Raw genomic sequence first — 17,381 nt, forward strand, 5'->3', positions numbered from 1 at the left:
AATTTGAGGTCCTCAGTTTCTCGTAAAATGAAGGGGCTGGACTGAATAAACTCTAAAGTTTAATGAGGTGGTAGAGTGGATAGAGCACTGGGCCTGGAATCAGGAAGACCTGAGTTCAAACATGACCTCAGATACTTGCTAACTGTGTGACCCTGGGCAAGTCACTTAATCTGTTTGCCTCAATTACCTTAACTGTAAAACAGAGATAATAATAGCACCTACTTTGAAGGATTATTGTGAGGATCAAGTGAGATAATATTTGTAAAGGGCTTAGCACAGTGCCTGGCACATAGTCTAAGCCATCTTCATCCCTATCTATATGTGTATGTATGTAAATATAATACATACACTTTTTCTAAGATAGTCCATTTTAAGCATGTTGTCTATTTTGGGGGTTATACATATAAAGTATAGTCAAAGATGGCAGGATGACTGGCTCTGTTCTTGGGGCTGTAGTTCAATCTTTACCAAATCCATCTGACACTCATTTTTAACTCTCTCTCTCTCTCTCTCTCTCTCTCTCTCTCTCTATATATATATATATATATATATATATATATATATATATATCTCTGTCTCTCTATGTCCCTCTGTCTCTCTGTCTCTCTCTCTCTCTGTCTCTCTCTCTCTCTGTCTTTGTCTCTCTTTCTCTGTTTCTGTCTCTGTCTCTCTGTCTGTCTCTCTCCTTCTCTCGGTCTCTCTGTGTGTGTCTCTCTCTGTCTCTGTTTCTCTCTCTCTGCCTTTCTTTCTGTAAAGCTAGAAGCTATTCACTTCCTATTTAGAAAGACGCAAATAGTGTCACAAAATTGTAAAGCTGGTGAGGTCTGGATTCAGGGTTCCCTTAGCTCCCTCCTTAGTCTTCCTCTGTCTCTTTTTAATTTATCTTTGTCTCAGGGATACTGTGGCTAGGGATAATCTCTCAAATTTCTAGAACTAAAGCATTTGTAGTATTAGTGACAGATAATAGCTTCCTGTCACTCCCTCCGGAATAAAATTTACATTTTAACAATAGCTTTCCATGCTTAGACTCAAAGGTACTAATTTGTGTAGGAATTTCCAAAAGGTTAATGAATCAGATAGTTTTGAATGAAGTGCCTTCTCTAGTTTTCCTAAAGCAGGGATATGCTGGAGCTAACTAACCAGATGGTGAGAGTTGATTGTAAAATTTTCAGTATGCTGGCAAAATGTTAATAATGCAAGTTAACCTTGAAAGTGGCTCCAGTATACTACCCACCTCCTCCAACCTCATACAAGCATTTACCACCACACTTCTCTGTTTAGTGGAGATTTGAACTTAGGCCTATCTTACTCCAAAGTCAGCGTTCTTTCTACCACTCTACATTGTTTACTAAAGGCTGAATATGGGGTGGTCAGATTCCCTTACTACTCCTGGTATAGGCATATATTTCTTCCCTTATTCTATTTGAAAGATACTGAAGTTAAAAACAAAGCATCATTGGGTAAATATATGATTAAATATGATCAAAAAGAAAGTACAAAGCTTTACAAAGGTATAGAGTTCTTTATCCATTTACACCCTGTATAATCTTGCCTGGGAGCTTTGTTTCCTCGCCTATAAAATCAGCACTGGAATAGAGGGTATCATCCCAATGGAACTGAGATGTGCAGAATACTCCATATTAAGGAGTAAGGAAACTCTTACAAAGAGTTCATAGGTGAAGAGACCAAAGGAAACTCATAAGTCATAGAATAAACAGAGACCCAGAGAGGTTAGTAATTTGGCTAAAGTCACAAAGGTGGTAGGCACCAGAGATAAGATTTGAACCCAGCTCCTCTGACTGTAAGGCCAAAGACCTTATCACTGTATCATAAATGTGGCTCGGCTTTGCTGTCTCCTCCCCACATTACAGATATTCATAATTGGTGGCAGGTGGTTAAAAAACCAAACAACAAAACAACTCAACATCCCAGTTCAATAAAACAGTAAGAAAATCCCAGGTGGTACTAGTTTGGCCCATCTTCTAAGATTGTTTCAAGATTATTTTATTTAGGTATTTCAGTAACTCAACCTTCTGGGATGGGGACTGAAATAGATATATCTTTCATTGAATTACACTTCAGAGAGAACAGTATTCCCTTTACCAAGGTTCTATTATAATGTGTCCACATGGCCTGGAGGGGATTCTGAGTCCTGAAGGCTATACCAACAGGGCATAAGGTCTAATAGCTGCCCCTCCCTCCCCAAGCTGGAATACTCCCTAGGGTGAACCTAAGGATATCTGTCTGTTGTCTAAGGACCAACACAGAGAACCCCAACACAGAGTCACATCACTGGACTGCCTACTAGGGAATGTATACATGTGTACATATATACATATGTATGAATTTATAGATGAAATGTATTGGTATAGACATACATAGACACACATTATATACATATGTGTATGTGTAACACACACATATATAGGTTATAGCAACCTAAAGATTATATTTTATTACAGCACAAAGGAATGATAACCCACTCATTGGCGCAGGGAGGATCCACACCACTGAACTCATATGTTGTCTTCTGAAATGCTGAAGCAAATGAACAGGGACAAGCTATGAAAACATAGTTTAAGTGCATTCATGTTTGTCATTATCTAATGTGGGTCTCATGATGTTGATTGACAGAAAGCCATAGGCAGATATTTAGTGTTTGGAGATCATTCAGGTTTAATAAGAACATAGCATCTCTGTTGGGCAGAGGAATTTCAAAGGCTATGATACTTACCTTTCTCTAAGAGAGGAGGCAGAAGCGCAGATGGACACACAGTTGGAGCATTATTCTGAACCACTGAAAGGAAGAAAAGAGAAAGGATTGTAGCAGAAGGATGGAAAGATTTCATTGTTCCCATTATCAGGAACATTTTAGCACTAAATAAGCTTTTCTGGCCATAACAGCCGAAAGACTTGTTTCTACTAAGGCACAGAGAAGTAACAGATCATCGGTTAGCTGAGTGAATGTCAGTTTAGATCTTTAAGATGTAAGAGGGATATCCCAAACCTGAAACCCCAATTAATCTAACTAGCAAGATGCTCTTCACCGTTCCTAGCTTTTATCAGTTGGGAATGCCTCTGTGATTGAGTTCATTCAGTCAGTCAAATGAATAAACTGAGCAACTCTATTGAATCAATCAATGAAAGTTGTAAACTAGTTGCAGATAATTCCCAGATACCTTTATTGAATCAATTAGTCAAAGGAATAAACAATTCCTGGGTACTTCTGTTGATTCAATTAATCTAAGGTAAGAACTAGGTGGGAATTCAATGAAGTCAGATTTAGCCACATAGGACTTGTGTTGCATTGGCTGAAAAAAATCTCTCAAGTTCAACACATATAAGCACACTAGCATTATTCTTCTGACATGAAGATGATCGTGTACTATCATTAGCATATTTTTTTTCCTTAGTAGAGCTGACTTGTATTGAGTGAGCCTCTGTCTTCCCCATCTCTCCTTGTATTTATAAGTTGGATAGCCAGCAGAGGATGTATTTAGGCCTACAATTGCCCCAAATTTCTGCACTAGCTTGATAGAATCTTGTGTATCTCTCCATAATACCTAATTCTCTCTTTACTTCTGATACAAAACAGAGGATAGATGGGCTTAATTTACCCAGGAATTATTTTGATTTGTCTGGAGAGTGAATTTCAAGATTGTGAGTTTTGAGGTCATGTTTGTTCAAGAGGGGGAGGTTGAAATACCAACTTTGTTGACTAAATACATATATACCATGGGGCACCCAGGTAGCATAGTGGATAGAGAGCCAGGCATAATTTTTTTTTGCTTTTTGGAGGGGGGAGGACAGGGCAACTGGGGTTAAGTGACTTGCCCAAGGTCACATGGCTAGTAAGTGTTAAGTGTCTGAGGCTGGATTTGAATTTGGGTCCTCCTGACTTCTGAGCTAGTACTCTATTCACTGTACCACCTAGCCACCCCCAGGCCTAATTTCAAATCCAGCCTTAGATACTTATTAGGTATGTGACCCTGAACAAATCACTTAACTCTGTTTACCTCAGTTTCCTTATCTGTAAAAAGAAGTTGGAAAAAGAAATGATAAATGGTAATGCTCCAGTATTTTTGCCAAGAAAGCCCCAGATAAGGTCATGAAGAGCTGGACAATGGCTTAGCAACCACAACAACCACAACAACATACTAAGTTGAAAGTACTATGGTAAATGGTGCAGTGTATACGAATGTAAGACAGTTCCCTTTATTAGGTGTTAAGGCAAAGTATAGATAAAAATATGCAGAGATTAGAATAAGGAAACTGTGCAGCATGGACAGAGAGTGCTACAATAACAGATGAGGGGGCAAGGGAAGTCAGGGGAACTTTGGTGGGGAAGTGACATTTGGGTTGAACTTTTAAATTATATCAACAACACAAGACTTGTTTGGGACAAAGTGAATGATCTAGCTTGGCCGAAAGAGTACATGGAAAAGAGTAGTTTTAAGAAAAGGCTGAAAAGGAAAGGCTGGGTCAGATTGTAGAGGACTTCTTCAGTGACAGGCTCAGGTAGCTTTGTCTTTATTCAGTAAGTAATGGGGCACCATTAACAGTTTTCAAATAGTGAACTGATACTTTTTTGCCCCCAAAGAAGACAGATCTGGCAACTGCATCGAAGGTAGAAAGGAGGGGACAAAGTTTGAAAATGGATGGTTAAAAGGCTTTTTAAAGACCTGCTATTTGAGGCTAGCATGGTTTGAGTTTAGTCCTTCCAGGGAATGAGAGTATAAAAGAGAAATCCTTGTCAAGAATTTTCTTATGTTTCTATCATTCTCCACTAACAGATTCCTCCAATGGGGTATTTGGGGTTCTCAATGAAAACGTCATAGACTTGTGCTTTAGCAGGTAACGGAAGGATGAATTTAAGAAAAGAGAGAATTGAGGTAGGGGGACTATTTAGGGAACTATGGTAATCAACCAGGAAAGAGATGTTGATGGTTTGAAATAGAGAATTGACCAGGTAAGTGGAGAGAAGAGTAATAAGGCCAGAAAAGTGAAGGTAGGATTGGCAAGACTTGACAAGTGATTGGAGGTAGGGGTTAAAGATGTATCTGAGAAGTAAAAGTAAGGAGTTGACTCTGAGGTTGTGAACCTTGGTAATAGGAAGGATATTGGCAACTTTAACAGAAACAAAGATGTTGGGAAGAAGGGTGGGTGGGCTTTGAAAAGACAAGTTCTGTTTTGGACATGCTAAATTGGATATCCATTTGGTCAGTGATGCCATACTGGAGCTTGGGAGAAAGACTCGGTAGAAATACAGACAGACAAACAGATAGATAGATATAGATACATAGATGATAGATACATAGGCAGTTAGATACATAGATAGATGGGTAGATAGGAGACTCTTCTGCATACTCTATAATTATCTGCAACTATAATTGAATTCAATGGGATCTGATGAAGTCACCAAGAGAGAAATAGTATAGAGAGAAAATAGAAGAGGTCTGGGAACAGAAGCTTAGGCAGTCCAGCCACAGTTAAGGTCTATAACATTGGATGATCCTTCAAAGAAGATTGACAAAGAGTGGTCAGGCAGGTAGAACCAAGAGAGAGTGGTATCATGAAAATCAGAGAGGAGAAGGTTTCCAGGAAGGGAGGGTGGTCAACAATGTCAAATGTTATAAAGAAGTCAAGAAGGAAAAAGTTTGAGAAAAGGCTATTAGATCTGGCAACTAAAAGATCATTGGTAACTTTGGAGAGAGTAGAGAGCTGTGGAGTGATAAAGTGAAAATACCACTTTTGTGCAATTTCGTGCTAGCCTCAAATGCAACCCCATTTGCAATGGATTCAGAGGTGAGAGAGAAGTAAATACAATTCATATAAAGCAATGTTGAGCTGGTGGCTTGAGGGGTCTGGTGGATCAGTGGATAGTAGCATCTGGCCCAGAGTCAGGAAAACCTGAGTTCAAATTCAGCCTCACAAGCTTATTAGCTGTGTTACCCTGAGCAAGTCACTTAACTTCTCTCTGCCTTAATTCACTGGAGAAGGAAATGGAAAACCACTCCAGTTTCTTTGCTAAGAAAGCCCATGGACAGTATGGTTCTTGGGATCACAAAGAGTCAGACACAATTCAACAACAACAGGCAAGCTTATAAGATAGGCTCATCACCCACCAGTTATGAATATTTGTTGAATATATGAGTAAGTGTGCTTAGCAAAAGGAAGTTGAGAGACTATTAGCCCTTTCTAGAAACCAACACTTTACATTTCCTACTTAAAAACCAAATGCTCTGCCTCAGTTCCAGCCAGCACACAGCTGCAGGCTGAATGAGCTCAGTTCCAACCTTCAAAGGGTAGACAATCCCTGACCCATTGAAGTCAGAAGAATTTCGGCATTTTTCCCACCACAAAAGCCACTTTTCATATTTCTCTTGAGTCTTTACTGTAGTACCCTGAACTTTGAGAACATTTCCCTTCTTAGTTCTCACAGTTTGGGGGCACACCTGCAGAGTGACAGACTTGGGTGGGAGAGGGTTCTGAAAATACCTTCATTTGCATGAATTTTTGTTCAGCGTTGCCCCTCTGTTTTTGGTAAAGTTCCAGGGCCAACTGAGGCTTCCTGTGGTCCTTCAGCAAGCAAAAAACAGACTGCCTCTAGAAAGACAGCATGGTGGAAAAGAAAGAACACTGGATTTGGAATCGGGACCTGTGTTCGAATCCTCATTTCCCTATCTGTGTGATCCTGGATGATCTCTGTTTCCTTATCTAAAAAAATAACGATGGACCTCCCTAAAGTCTCTTGTAGATTTAAACTTATTTTTCTCTTCAACTTATGATCCAAGTGTTCTCTATTTCTTTATTCGTCCTTGCCTCCCTTCTCTTCTCTCTCATTTTTCATTAATTTACCAGGTAGTTACTATGTGCAAGGCACCAAGGGTACAAAACCAAAACTTTCCTTGCCCTCAACAAGCTTACATTCTGTGGAAGTACTTACATTCTATTCTTTGCTCATTTCCCTTGACCTGCCTGAAACACCTTTGCCTTCCTTCCCTACCTCTCCATACTCTCCTATTTGTCCCCCAAGACCCAGCTCAAATCTTACTTCCCCCCAAAAGGAAATAATAATATCTAGAGCTGATATGAGCCCCAGACAAAATCTAGCTCAATTTCCTTATAGATAAAGAGACCAAGAAAAAAAGAAATTTAATAATGTGGGGGTGGCTAGGTAGCACAGCAAATAGAGTACCAGCCCTGGAGACAGGAGAACCTGAGTTCAAATCTGGCCCCAGACACTTAACACAAAAAACTGTGTGACCTTGGGCAAGTCACTTAACCCCAACTGCCCTCCAAAAAGAAAAAAAAAGAAATGTAATAATGTGTCTAATGTCATATAGGTAGTAAAGTAGACAGAATTCAAAACAAGCTCCTCTGGTTTTAATCTGGTGATTCTTCCACTATACCATGCTGTTGCTTTTCACTAGAGTCAGAATGCAAAGAAAGAAGGAAATAAGCATTTATTAAGTGCCTACTATGAACTAAACATTAGATTAAGCACCTTACAAATATCTCATTTGATTCTCACAACAACCCTGGGAGGTAGGCACTTTTATTATTTCCATTTTATAACTGAGGAAACTAAGGCAGACAGAGGTTAAGTAACTTGTTCAGGTAGTATCTGAGTCTGAATTTGAATTCAGGTATTCCTAACATCGGGCCTCGCTGTATTCAGTGTACCACTTAGGGTAAAGGACCTGGGTTTGAAAGCTGGCTCTCCTATATACTATCTTGGGCAAGCTGTCTGACCTCTATGGGCCTCGGTTTTCTTGTCTGTTGCACAAGCACCCTCTCATTTTACATATGAAGAAACCAAGGCCCAAACAAATGAAATTACTTTTCTAAATCAAATGGCTAATAACCATTCCATTTAGTTATCGATGTCATGTTTGAGAGCTTTTCTCAATGGGAGGACTAGTGTCTCCAACCATTCGAAGATCCCATGGACTTGGTGAAGGTGGAAATCACAATACTCATCTGGAATTGACACACTGTTCCCATCCAGCCTTACTGCCCCAGCCTGACCCAACAGAGAACATTCTGTTAAAGTAGCAGTTACATAGAATCAGATGAAAGAGAATACTCCTGAGAGTTCATTCAATAGTGGGGACAGTGAGCACCTTGGGCAGGCTCTTGGCAAGCCTTGCTGAGCTGATGTAATGTCTTGGTCTAATTCTTCCTTCTTACCATAGTCCTTTCTCTTTCCCCTCCACCCACACACCCACCCAGCTCTCTGAGCAAAGTCATTGTTTTTGCAGATAGGATTTCACCTGGCTATTTCCTATGCAAACTCAGGACAAAAAAAGAAAAAAATGAAAGCTTTGAGACATAGCATAAAGAAATGTCAAGTCCAGGTTAAGGGAAAAAAAATACTAATAAGAACGTACAAAGATGTAGAATTTGAAGGGACCTTAACAATCATCTTGTTTATGCTATTTTATAGATTAGAGAACAGAGGGCTAGAGATATACAGAGAAAGTAAGAGTTAGAATTTGGATGCTGGTCATTTGACTCTTGACCCAGGGTTCTCAGCATTATTCTAGGCTCCCTCTGGGCAAATAGAGGTCCAGTGAGCCTAATCTAGCATGGTCTAGCCTAATCTTCTTGTCTACATTTTTCTAAAAAAATTAATTTTTTCTCCTTATTTTAATGAGTAAAGGGGGGTGGGTGGGAAGGCTATAAATGGAACATTTTTCCTACCACCCCCAGCCTCCCACTGAGATCATCTAATTACATAGGCCAAGTCTTTTTTGCCCAAAATAATTTGAGACTCTGCAAGAAAAGGCCTCCAGCTCAGACTGAAGGACTGTGTGCAAAGGATGGCCACCTGAGGGCCAAGCCCACTGAGCCTGGCAAATTTTAACTCTGGAACACACAGGCACACACAGCTAGCAGTGCTAGTGCCTTCCTCTCTCTGGTGCCTTTCATCTAGTCTGTATGTATCGTGTACATAACTAGTTATATCTATGTTGTCTCTCCTGCCAGAATATAAGCTTCTCAAGGTCAGGGACTGCTTTTGCCTTTGTATTCTCAGCAACTAAAACAGTGTCTAACATGACGTAAGGACTTAATGAATGCTTGTTGATTAATTGATTCACATACATACACATGCACACACATATATATGTACAAAGAGAAGGAAATAAAGACCTCATGAAACCCCCAGCCAGTCCAACCAAAGACCTAATTTCATGCAGGAAGTTTTGGCTTCTTGGGCCATACTAAAAAGTCATACAGCCATACAACTGTATGGCTCAGCAGCTACAAAAGTCATACATGAGGTAGGAGGGAGAGGGATAGAGGGGAAGCAAAGACCAGGTCTCCAGGCACTGTCTCATAAGGAAAACCATTCTTGTAATGTCCAAAGAAGGACACTTTGAAAGACCACACTGTGTGCTAGGCATCAAAGGAAACAAAAATCAATGAGACAGTCTCTGTCTGATTGTGATGTGATGAGACACACATCACACACACAATTCCTACAGTATCTAACTCATCAGACTAAATAAGTTAATAGACATGAAGTTCTCTTCACTCCTGACATAGTAGAAAGACATTGGATATAGAGTTAGAACACCAAAACTGGTTCTAACATGTTTATTTGCTTGACCTTGGGCAAGTTGCCTCTCTCAGAACCTGTTTCCTCATCTGTAAAATTAGGAAGCTGGATGAAGTAGTTTCTAGAGCAGGGGTTCTTAACCTGGAGTCCATATATTCCAACAGTCACAGGGATAGATTTCAGGGGGTCAAATGAAATAATATGTGCAAAGCGTACACCTTAAAGTGCTATATTACTGTTAGGTATTTTACATTTGGGAGCAGTTAGGTAACATGGTAGTTAGAAGGTTGGATCTGGAGTCAAGAAGACTTGAGTTCAAATCCAGCCCTAGATACTTACTCGGTGTGTAATCCTGAGCAAGTCACTTAGTCCTGTTTGCCTCAGTTTCCTCATCTGTAAAATGTGTATATTAATAGCACCCACCTCCCATGGTCATAGTGAGATCAAATGAGATAGTAATTGTAAAGTCTTTAGCCCAGTGCCTGGCACACATTCGGTACTATGTAAATACTATCATCGTTGTTATTGTTGTTGTTATGTCTGCTGCAACAGAATATGAGTTCTGTGAGGGCAGTGAGGGCTTTGATTTTTGTCTTTTTATATCCCGAGCCCAGCACATTGTCTGCTACATTAGGTACTGGATGTTTAGTGACTGATAGATATATTCCTTAGGGTAGGAGATACTCTCATTGCAGGGGCATCAGGAAAGACAGTTTTTAGGAAATCTGTGCTTGGGAATGATGTGGACAAGGCAGGTGGAGCTGACAGGGGAATCATGGTGCAAGGAGAATTGAATGAGTAGGGAAAAGAGAAAGTAGGGAAAAAATGTCAAACAATACTCAACGGAGACAGCTCTTGGTGTATCTGATGCAGAGGCCTTGTGTTTATCTTACTGGCCACACATCAGTTGTCACTTTTGTAAGAGCAGAGAAGTAACTAGGGTTGGGCAATCAGGGCTTTTGACCTAGGACACCAAAATTTAGAGGATATTGGCAACATTTGCAATCAATCTCTCCCCAACAAAGAAAAAAAATGCTGTTCTACATCTAGTTAACAAGATTACTCAGTTTAAAAAGGAAGACAACCCCACCCTGATGCAACACCTAAGGTGAGTTCCTCTCCTTTTACCCCTCTTTACCCATCTCACATTTTATTCCACTTCCCCTGGTGCAAAGTTTTCTATAGTTAGGCCTCTGTGCAAAGCTGTGAGTGTTCATCTGAGCCACCTGCTACACAGTAAACTGAAAGCAGGGACCAAGGTACCCAGACTAGAGCCGTGCCCCTCCTTGCATGCCACAGGCAAGCTGAGACCCACACCTCTCTCGCTGTTCATCCAAAGAAATCCCAAGGTAGTGGTGGCCAGCCTGTGTAGACTAACAGTGGTAATTTTCCCTCGTCTTTCATAAATACCTTAGCTGAACACTTCTATCATACATTAGAAGCGTACTGAATCATAGGATCATGGGATCACAGAAGCATCGAGGAAGCACCAGTCCTTGCTTTTGTGACAGGACATCACCTTTGCCCAGGCTTATTATTATGAGCTATGCCTTTAGTACCTCCAACAGCTTGTACAACAGTCTCAATAAAAAAGACTTTCTTTTCCCCTGGGGTCCCCATCATCCAAGGCAATAAAGAGAATACAAGCACAGATGCAAAAGGAAAGCCACAAAGAAACCCATGCTCCAAAGTGACACAGTTGTCCACAGAAAGGTACCAGCTGGCTTGTTGGTAGAACACAGTGAATTCTACATCCTAAGGGTCAGGCTAGGAACACTGGCCCAGAATCCTAGGCTAACTCTGCTTTATTAGTTGACTACAAGCAACTGTAGGCAGCTAAGTAGTGCCATAGATAGAGAGTTAGCCTGGAGTCAGGAAGAACTGAGTTCAAATTTGACTTCAGACACTTACTAGTTGTGTGACCCTGAGCAAGTCACTTAATCCAGTTTGCCTCAGCTTCCCCATCTGTAAAATAAGCTGGAGAAGGAAATGACAAACCAGTCCAGTAGCTTTGCCAAGAAAACCTCAAATGGGGTCGCAAAGGGTCTGAAATGGCTGAAAAACAACTGCAGAAGGGAAGAAAGGCTGTTGGTCTTGTCAGGATAAATGACAATAGTTGCTGCCTTCCTGCTCCACAGATCAATTTTCCCACCTTCTGGATTGTGTTAACACATTCACTCATTTATTCATTCAGTAAGTGGTACTGTGGCTAGAACGCTGGGCCTGGAGTCAGGAAGACCTTAGCTCAAATCTGGCCTCAGACACTGGCTGTGTGACCCTGGACAAGTCACTTAACCTCTATTTGCCTCTGTCTGCCTCAGTTTCCTGACCTGTAAAATGGGAATTATAATAACACTTATGTCCCAAGGTTGTTGTGAGGATCAAATGAGATCAAAATTTCACATTTGTGAAATGCTTCACCCAGTGCCTGGCATATAGTGAGTGCTAGCTACTGGTATTACATCAGATACTTACTGAGTGAAAAGCCCAGGCTAGGTACTGTGGCAGGACAAAATCCCCACCCTCTTCTTACCATAGCCTCTGCCCCCTTTCTTGTTTAGGGAAGAAGTTGGAAAAGGGGTTTGAAAAAACAGGGGATTGTGGGAAAGCCCAAGAATGTTTTCATGATAGAGAGATACATGATATGGAAAATATCTTAGTTCAGAAACAATGAGTGAGATATCCATGCTAACAGATGTTTTATTTAGCTTTCATGCCGGCTGAATCGATAACTCACCGGGGTTCAGGTACCAGCCAAAGGGATACGTTCTAATTTCAGTGTCAGGAGAGCTACAATCCAAAACACGCCAGGGGCCTTTGGTTTCTTCACTGCATGTCTGGAATCCTAGATTACTCAGGGTCAGGCATATTACCTCTCCACCTGGCAATACAGTGACCATCAGAGGAAAAAAAGGTCATTGTGATAACCATTTTCATTGGAGAAGAGGAAGTTCATAGACCTCTAGGAAAGAAAAAAGATTGTACAGGCAGTGTTTCGTGCTAAAAAGATGAGCATTGGACTTGGGTCAGGACTGGTTTCTATCTCCTTAGCTGTATAATGTTCACCCTTCAAGACTCAATTTCTTCATTTATGAAATGGGGAGAAAATACTCGAATTCTTTACCACATAAGTTTCTTTTGAAGGAATTACTTTGTTCTGGAAGCGCAAAAGAAATGTGAACCGTCATTATTCTAATTTCCTATTCATGATTGACCATCAAGTTTCCACTGAGTCCAAGGAAGACAAAATGGTGGAATATTTAAGGTGAAGAAGCTGGGCCTAAACTACAGTCTTGGAGTTAAAGTTAGGTTTGCTTCATAATTATCTGGTACCTCACAGTGTGGCTCGTCATTTAAAAGTGAAAAGGATTGACTCCAACAGTTTACACATGAAGAATACATGTTAGAGAAAACAACTTTGAAGGACTCTAGAAATATGATCAATGCAAACGATAAACCATGAATCCAGAGACCTGATGAGTAGTCATAACATTCACTGTCTGCCAGAGGGGTAATGTGTTTAAAATTCAGAATGAGAGATATGTATTTAGACTTGGCCAATAAGGGAATTCATTATACTGGGTTTATTGTGAGATTTTATGCTTTTTTTTATTTTTAATTTTCTTTTGGGGAGAAGAGATAGCAAACACGTATAAGTAAGCTTTTAAAAAGAAAGAAGAAAATGACCCATTCTCCACACAAGCATCTACCATATTACTGCCCCCTCACTCTGTGGTGGTTGCCTAAGTCCTCCACTGCCTCTGCTCTTAGGATTTGGGGGGCACTTCTGTTTTATGGAAAAGCCTTTTCAATGAAATCTAAGTGGATTTTTTTACTAAATCAAAAGAAGAGGCCAGTTCAGGGGCTTGGGGTCTCTTTCCACCATGTCGCAAGGACAGCCAAACCAGGTGAGAGAACAATTTTTGGAAGGCCCTACCTTCTGTCTGGGAAACATTGAGGAAGCCAAAGCCTTTGCAGCAGGGATCAGCATCACACCTTCGTTCACATTCAAAGAACCTGGACAAGAAAGAAACACAATCAGGTTTTTCTAATTTTGTTGTTGCTATTGTTGTTTTTATTCGGTGAGGAAACTCTCTCTTTAAATACAGTTAGCAACAGGTCCACCATAATACACAATGAAACTTTTCAGGTTTTCCTCTAGGACCCAGGAATTGTGGAACTTAATAAATCAACAGGCATTTATTGAGCACCTACTATGAGCCAAGCAGGCGCTGGGGACACAGGCAACAATGAAAAGCTCCTATCCTCAAGCAGTTTACATAGTTTTAGACTCTTCATGATCCCATTTCGGATTTTCTTGGGGGAGATAATGGAGCAATTTTCTATTTCCTTCTCCAACTCATTGTACAGATGAGAAAAATGAGCCAAACAGGGTGAAGTGACTTGCCCAGGGTCACACAGCTATTATGTGTCTAAGGCCATATTTGAACTCAGGAAGAAGAGTCTTCCTGATTCTAGGCTTAGCTGTCTACCCATTGTACCAAGTAGCTGCCTGAGCCGTACCTAGGATGGGTAAGTACCTAAGTACCTAGGTACCTAGTACCTAGGATGGGTAAGTACCTAAGTACCTAGGATAGGATAAGTAAGGCTATACCTCGGGCCTTTACAAAGGTATCTTCTCCCCAGGATCACTCATCCCATGGCAGTCACCACCCCTGCATCTCTACTGCCTTAGGTCCTCTGCCAGCCTGCCTCCGAGGTCCCAACAGTCAGGATCTCATCTTTATAACGCAACTCCTCCCCATCCTAGGGAGAGATTTTTCTGGGAAATGGGATCCCCTCTCCCTGCAACTGAATTTATGATCAGAGTGCAGTAGCTCTAATCTGTATTGTCTCTCTCTTGCTGATCTTGTACCTCATCTCCACTATCTCGACATTTTGTTCCCCTAGGTGAAAGAATTCTTAGTTATGCCATTATGAACTTGATCCTGAATGAAACGGATTTAAATTGGCTAGACTTTCAGAGAGTCTGCTAGCCCACACACAATCTAATTCCTTGCTATCTTGTCCTAGTTCTCATGGAATGATTTGAGGAGTTTGAGGTCCTTTACTGTCCTGGAATTCCACCAAAACCCTAAGAGCAGAACAGTCTTCAGTTCATTTCAGCAAAGCCAGATGCCTTCAACAGAGCAAGTACTTAAAAAAAAACTTTATTGCATCAAAGTAAGCAAAAGGATAAATGGTCAAAGGATATGAACAGGCACTTTTCAGACAAAGAAATCAAAGCTTTCTATAGTCATGAAAAAATGCTCTCAATTGCTATTGATTAGAGAAATGCAAATTTAAACAACTCTTGAGGTATCCTTTCAACCTCTCAGAAATGACAAAAGCTGGAGGGGATGAGGGGAAAATAGGTTCATTAATGAACTGGTTGCAATAGTAAACTGGTCTAACCATTTTGGAGAACAGTTTGGAACTATGCCCAAGGGCTATAAAACTGTGCATCCCCTTTGACCCAACAATAGCACTACTAGGTCTGGATTCCAAAGAGATCAAAGAAAAGGGAAGAAGACCTTTATGTACATAAATATTTATAGCAGCTCTTTTTTGTGTGGGTAAAGAATTGGAAATTGAGGGAGTGGCTGAACAAGCTATGGTAATGTGAATGTGATGGAGTACTATTGTGCTATAAAAAAATGATGAGGGGAGCAGTTTCAGAAAAACATGACAAGATTTACACTAACTGATGCAAAGTGAAGTCAGAAGAATCAGGAGATTATTGTGCACAGTAACAGCAATGTTGTCATGATGATCCACCGTGAAAGACTTGGCTACTCTGATCAAGACAATGACATAAGACAATTCCACAGGACTCAAGATTAAAAAATGCTATTTACTTCCAGAGGGAACTAGATGATGATGAACTCTGAGTGCAAACAAGTATAATTTTCTCACTTTCTTTATTTTTCTTGCTTTTAAAAATATATGGCTGATATAGAAATATGTTTTATATGACTCCACATGTATAATTGACATATTGCTTGTCTTCTCAGAAGTTGGGGAAGGAGGTTGGAGGGATAGAAAGAATTTGGAACTTAAAATTTAAAAAGAAAAATCTTTTCAAAATAAATAATAAATTGAAGTGTTTTAAAAAGAAATATAATTGAGAAAAGTTTAATAAAACAAGGGACAAGAACAAAAATAAGCAAAAGGATAGGGATAGGAAAGTGAGGAATATATTCACAGATTAATTTGGTTAGAGTATAGGATAAATGCAGGGGAGAGGGGGGAGAGATAACAAGCATTTATTAAGGAGGGGAAGGAAACAGCAGAGGGAGGGGAAGGAAATAAGCATTTATTAAGTACTATATGCCAGCACTGTGTTAAGCATTTTATAACCATGCCATTTGCTCCTCATAACCCTGGGAAGTAGGTGCTGTTACTATCTCCATTTTACAGTTGAGGAAATTGAGCCAGACAGAAGTTAAGTGACTTGTACAGGGTCACATAGCTAGATTCTGATCTCAGCTTTTAGCCTAAGGAGAGAGGTTGAGTGTTTGGGAAGTCATGCCAAGATCAAAGAGTCAGTGCCCTGTTATATTCGTGGCCTGAATGTCTGCCCAGTTGGGCAATAAGTAGTTAAAGATAATTTATCCTTTTCTTCCCCACTTAGTCAATGTGTCATGACTTATGCCCAGACCACATTCTAAGTACTGATCTTTGTCTTACAGGTTTGTTTCCCCATCTTCAGACCATCACAGGGCCATTGCCTTCATTACAAGGCAAGACGTCAGTTAAGGACAAGAGCGAAAATGGATCCTCAGATGAAAGGAGATGGAGTGAGCTCCTATATAGCTTTGCAATAGAGCTCCCTTTCTAGTGAGCTCCTTGGGCTTTTAGGTGTCTGAAGGCTTTTGTGATGAGGCTTATCTCCCAATCAGGAAAATAAAAATCACAGAGGTAACACCTTACCCATTGGAAACAGGTTTTCTTGTCATAGACACTTTGCTTCGTACAGAAATCCCCCTCAGTACTTGGAATGGCAGGCGAGTGTAAAAAGCCTTCACTTTGTCTCCCAAGACAACTGTGTAGAAAAAAAAGGAATTATTAATATGAGGATGAATTGTAGTATCCAAAGGAAATCTGATACAAAAAGAAAAAAAATCTAACTAAAGGATATAGAAAGGATTTCCAAGCATAACTCAGATGAGGGTATTTGTACCAACTCAATAAATGTATCTGATGAGACGATGTTTATAAAATGCTTTACAAAATCTTAAAAGGCCAACTCAATTGTTGTTATGACTGTTAATAATATTAATAGCGATATCACTCTTATTATTCTCACTTAATATTTTATGGAGTTCAGATAAAAACAGACCTGAGTTCATGGATAATATGGAAATATTTGCATGACTGACATATGTAATCTATAGCAAATTGCTTACCTTCTCAAGGAGGGGGGAGGGAAGGGAGGGAGAGAATTTGGAATTCAAATTTTAAAAAAATGTTAAAAAATTGTTTTTTACATGTAATTGAAAAAAACCTCAGTCCTAATACTGTTGAGTCTCTCTCTTGCTATTGTCCTATGTTTAATTTTGGCAGACTAAGTAGGTAGATACAGTGATTACTTTTTTGTCGGTGAATAAGAGGGAAGATACAAGTATTTAAGCCAGGCACTGTGCTAAGTACCTTACAAATACTGTTTCATTTAATCTTCATAACAACGCTAGGAAATGGGTGCTATTACTATCCCCATTTTACAAAGGAGGAAACTGAAGCACCAGAAGTTCAGATCACACAATTAATAAGCGTCTCAGGACATGAACTCAAGTCTTCCTGATTCCAGGCTCAG

At 40.1% G+C, this 17,381-nt stretch overlaps 1 protein-coding gene across 1 annotated transcript in view; it reads right to left on the minus strand.

The window, feature by feature from the left end:
* The window catches only part of TG (thyroglobulin), a 382,541-nt gene that overhangs the window by 205,798 nt on the left and 159,362 nt on the right, over positions 1-17,381 (minus strand). Inside the window, exons 32-35 of the mRNA XM_069081298.1 lie at positions 16,499-16,610; positions 13,503-13,582; positions 12,303-12,446; positions 2,735-2,797 (exon numbers count right to left, since the gene is read on the minus strand). Of these exons, the coding sequence (XP_068937399.1) occupies positions 2,735-2,797; positions 12,303-12,446; positions 13,503-13,582; positions 16,499-16,610 (399 nt within the window). The remainder of the gene's footprint in view (positions 1-2,734; positions 2,798-12,302; positions 12,447-13,502; positions 13,583-16,498; positions 16,611-17,381) is intronic.

This window comes from Petaurus breviceps, unplaced genomic scaffold, assembly GCF_028583685.1.
Source record: "Petaurus breviceps papuanus isolate PSGF00001 unplaced genomic scaffold, PetGlider_PUasm1.0 98, whole genome shotgun sequence".
NCBI lineage: Eukaryota > Metazoa > Chordata > Mammalia > Diprotodontia > Petauridae > Petaurus > Petaurus breviceps.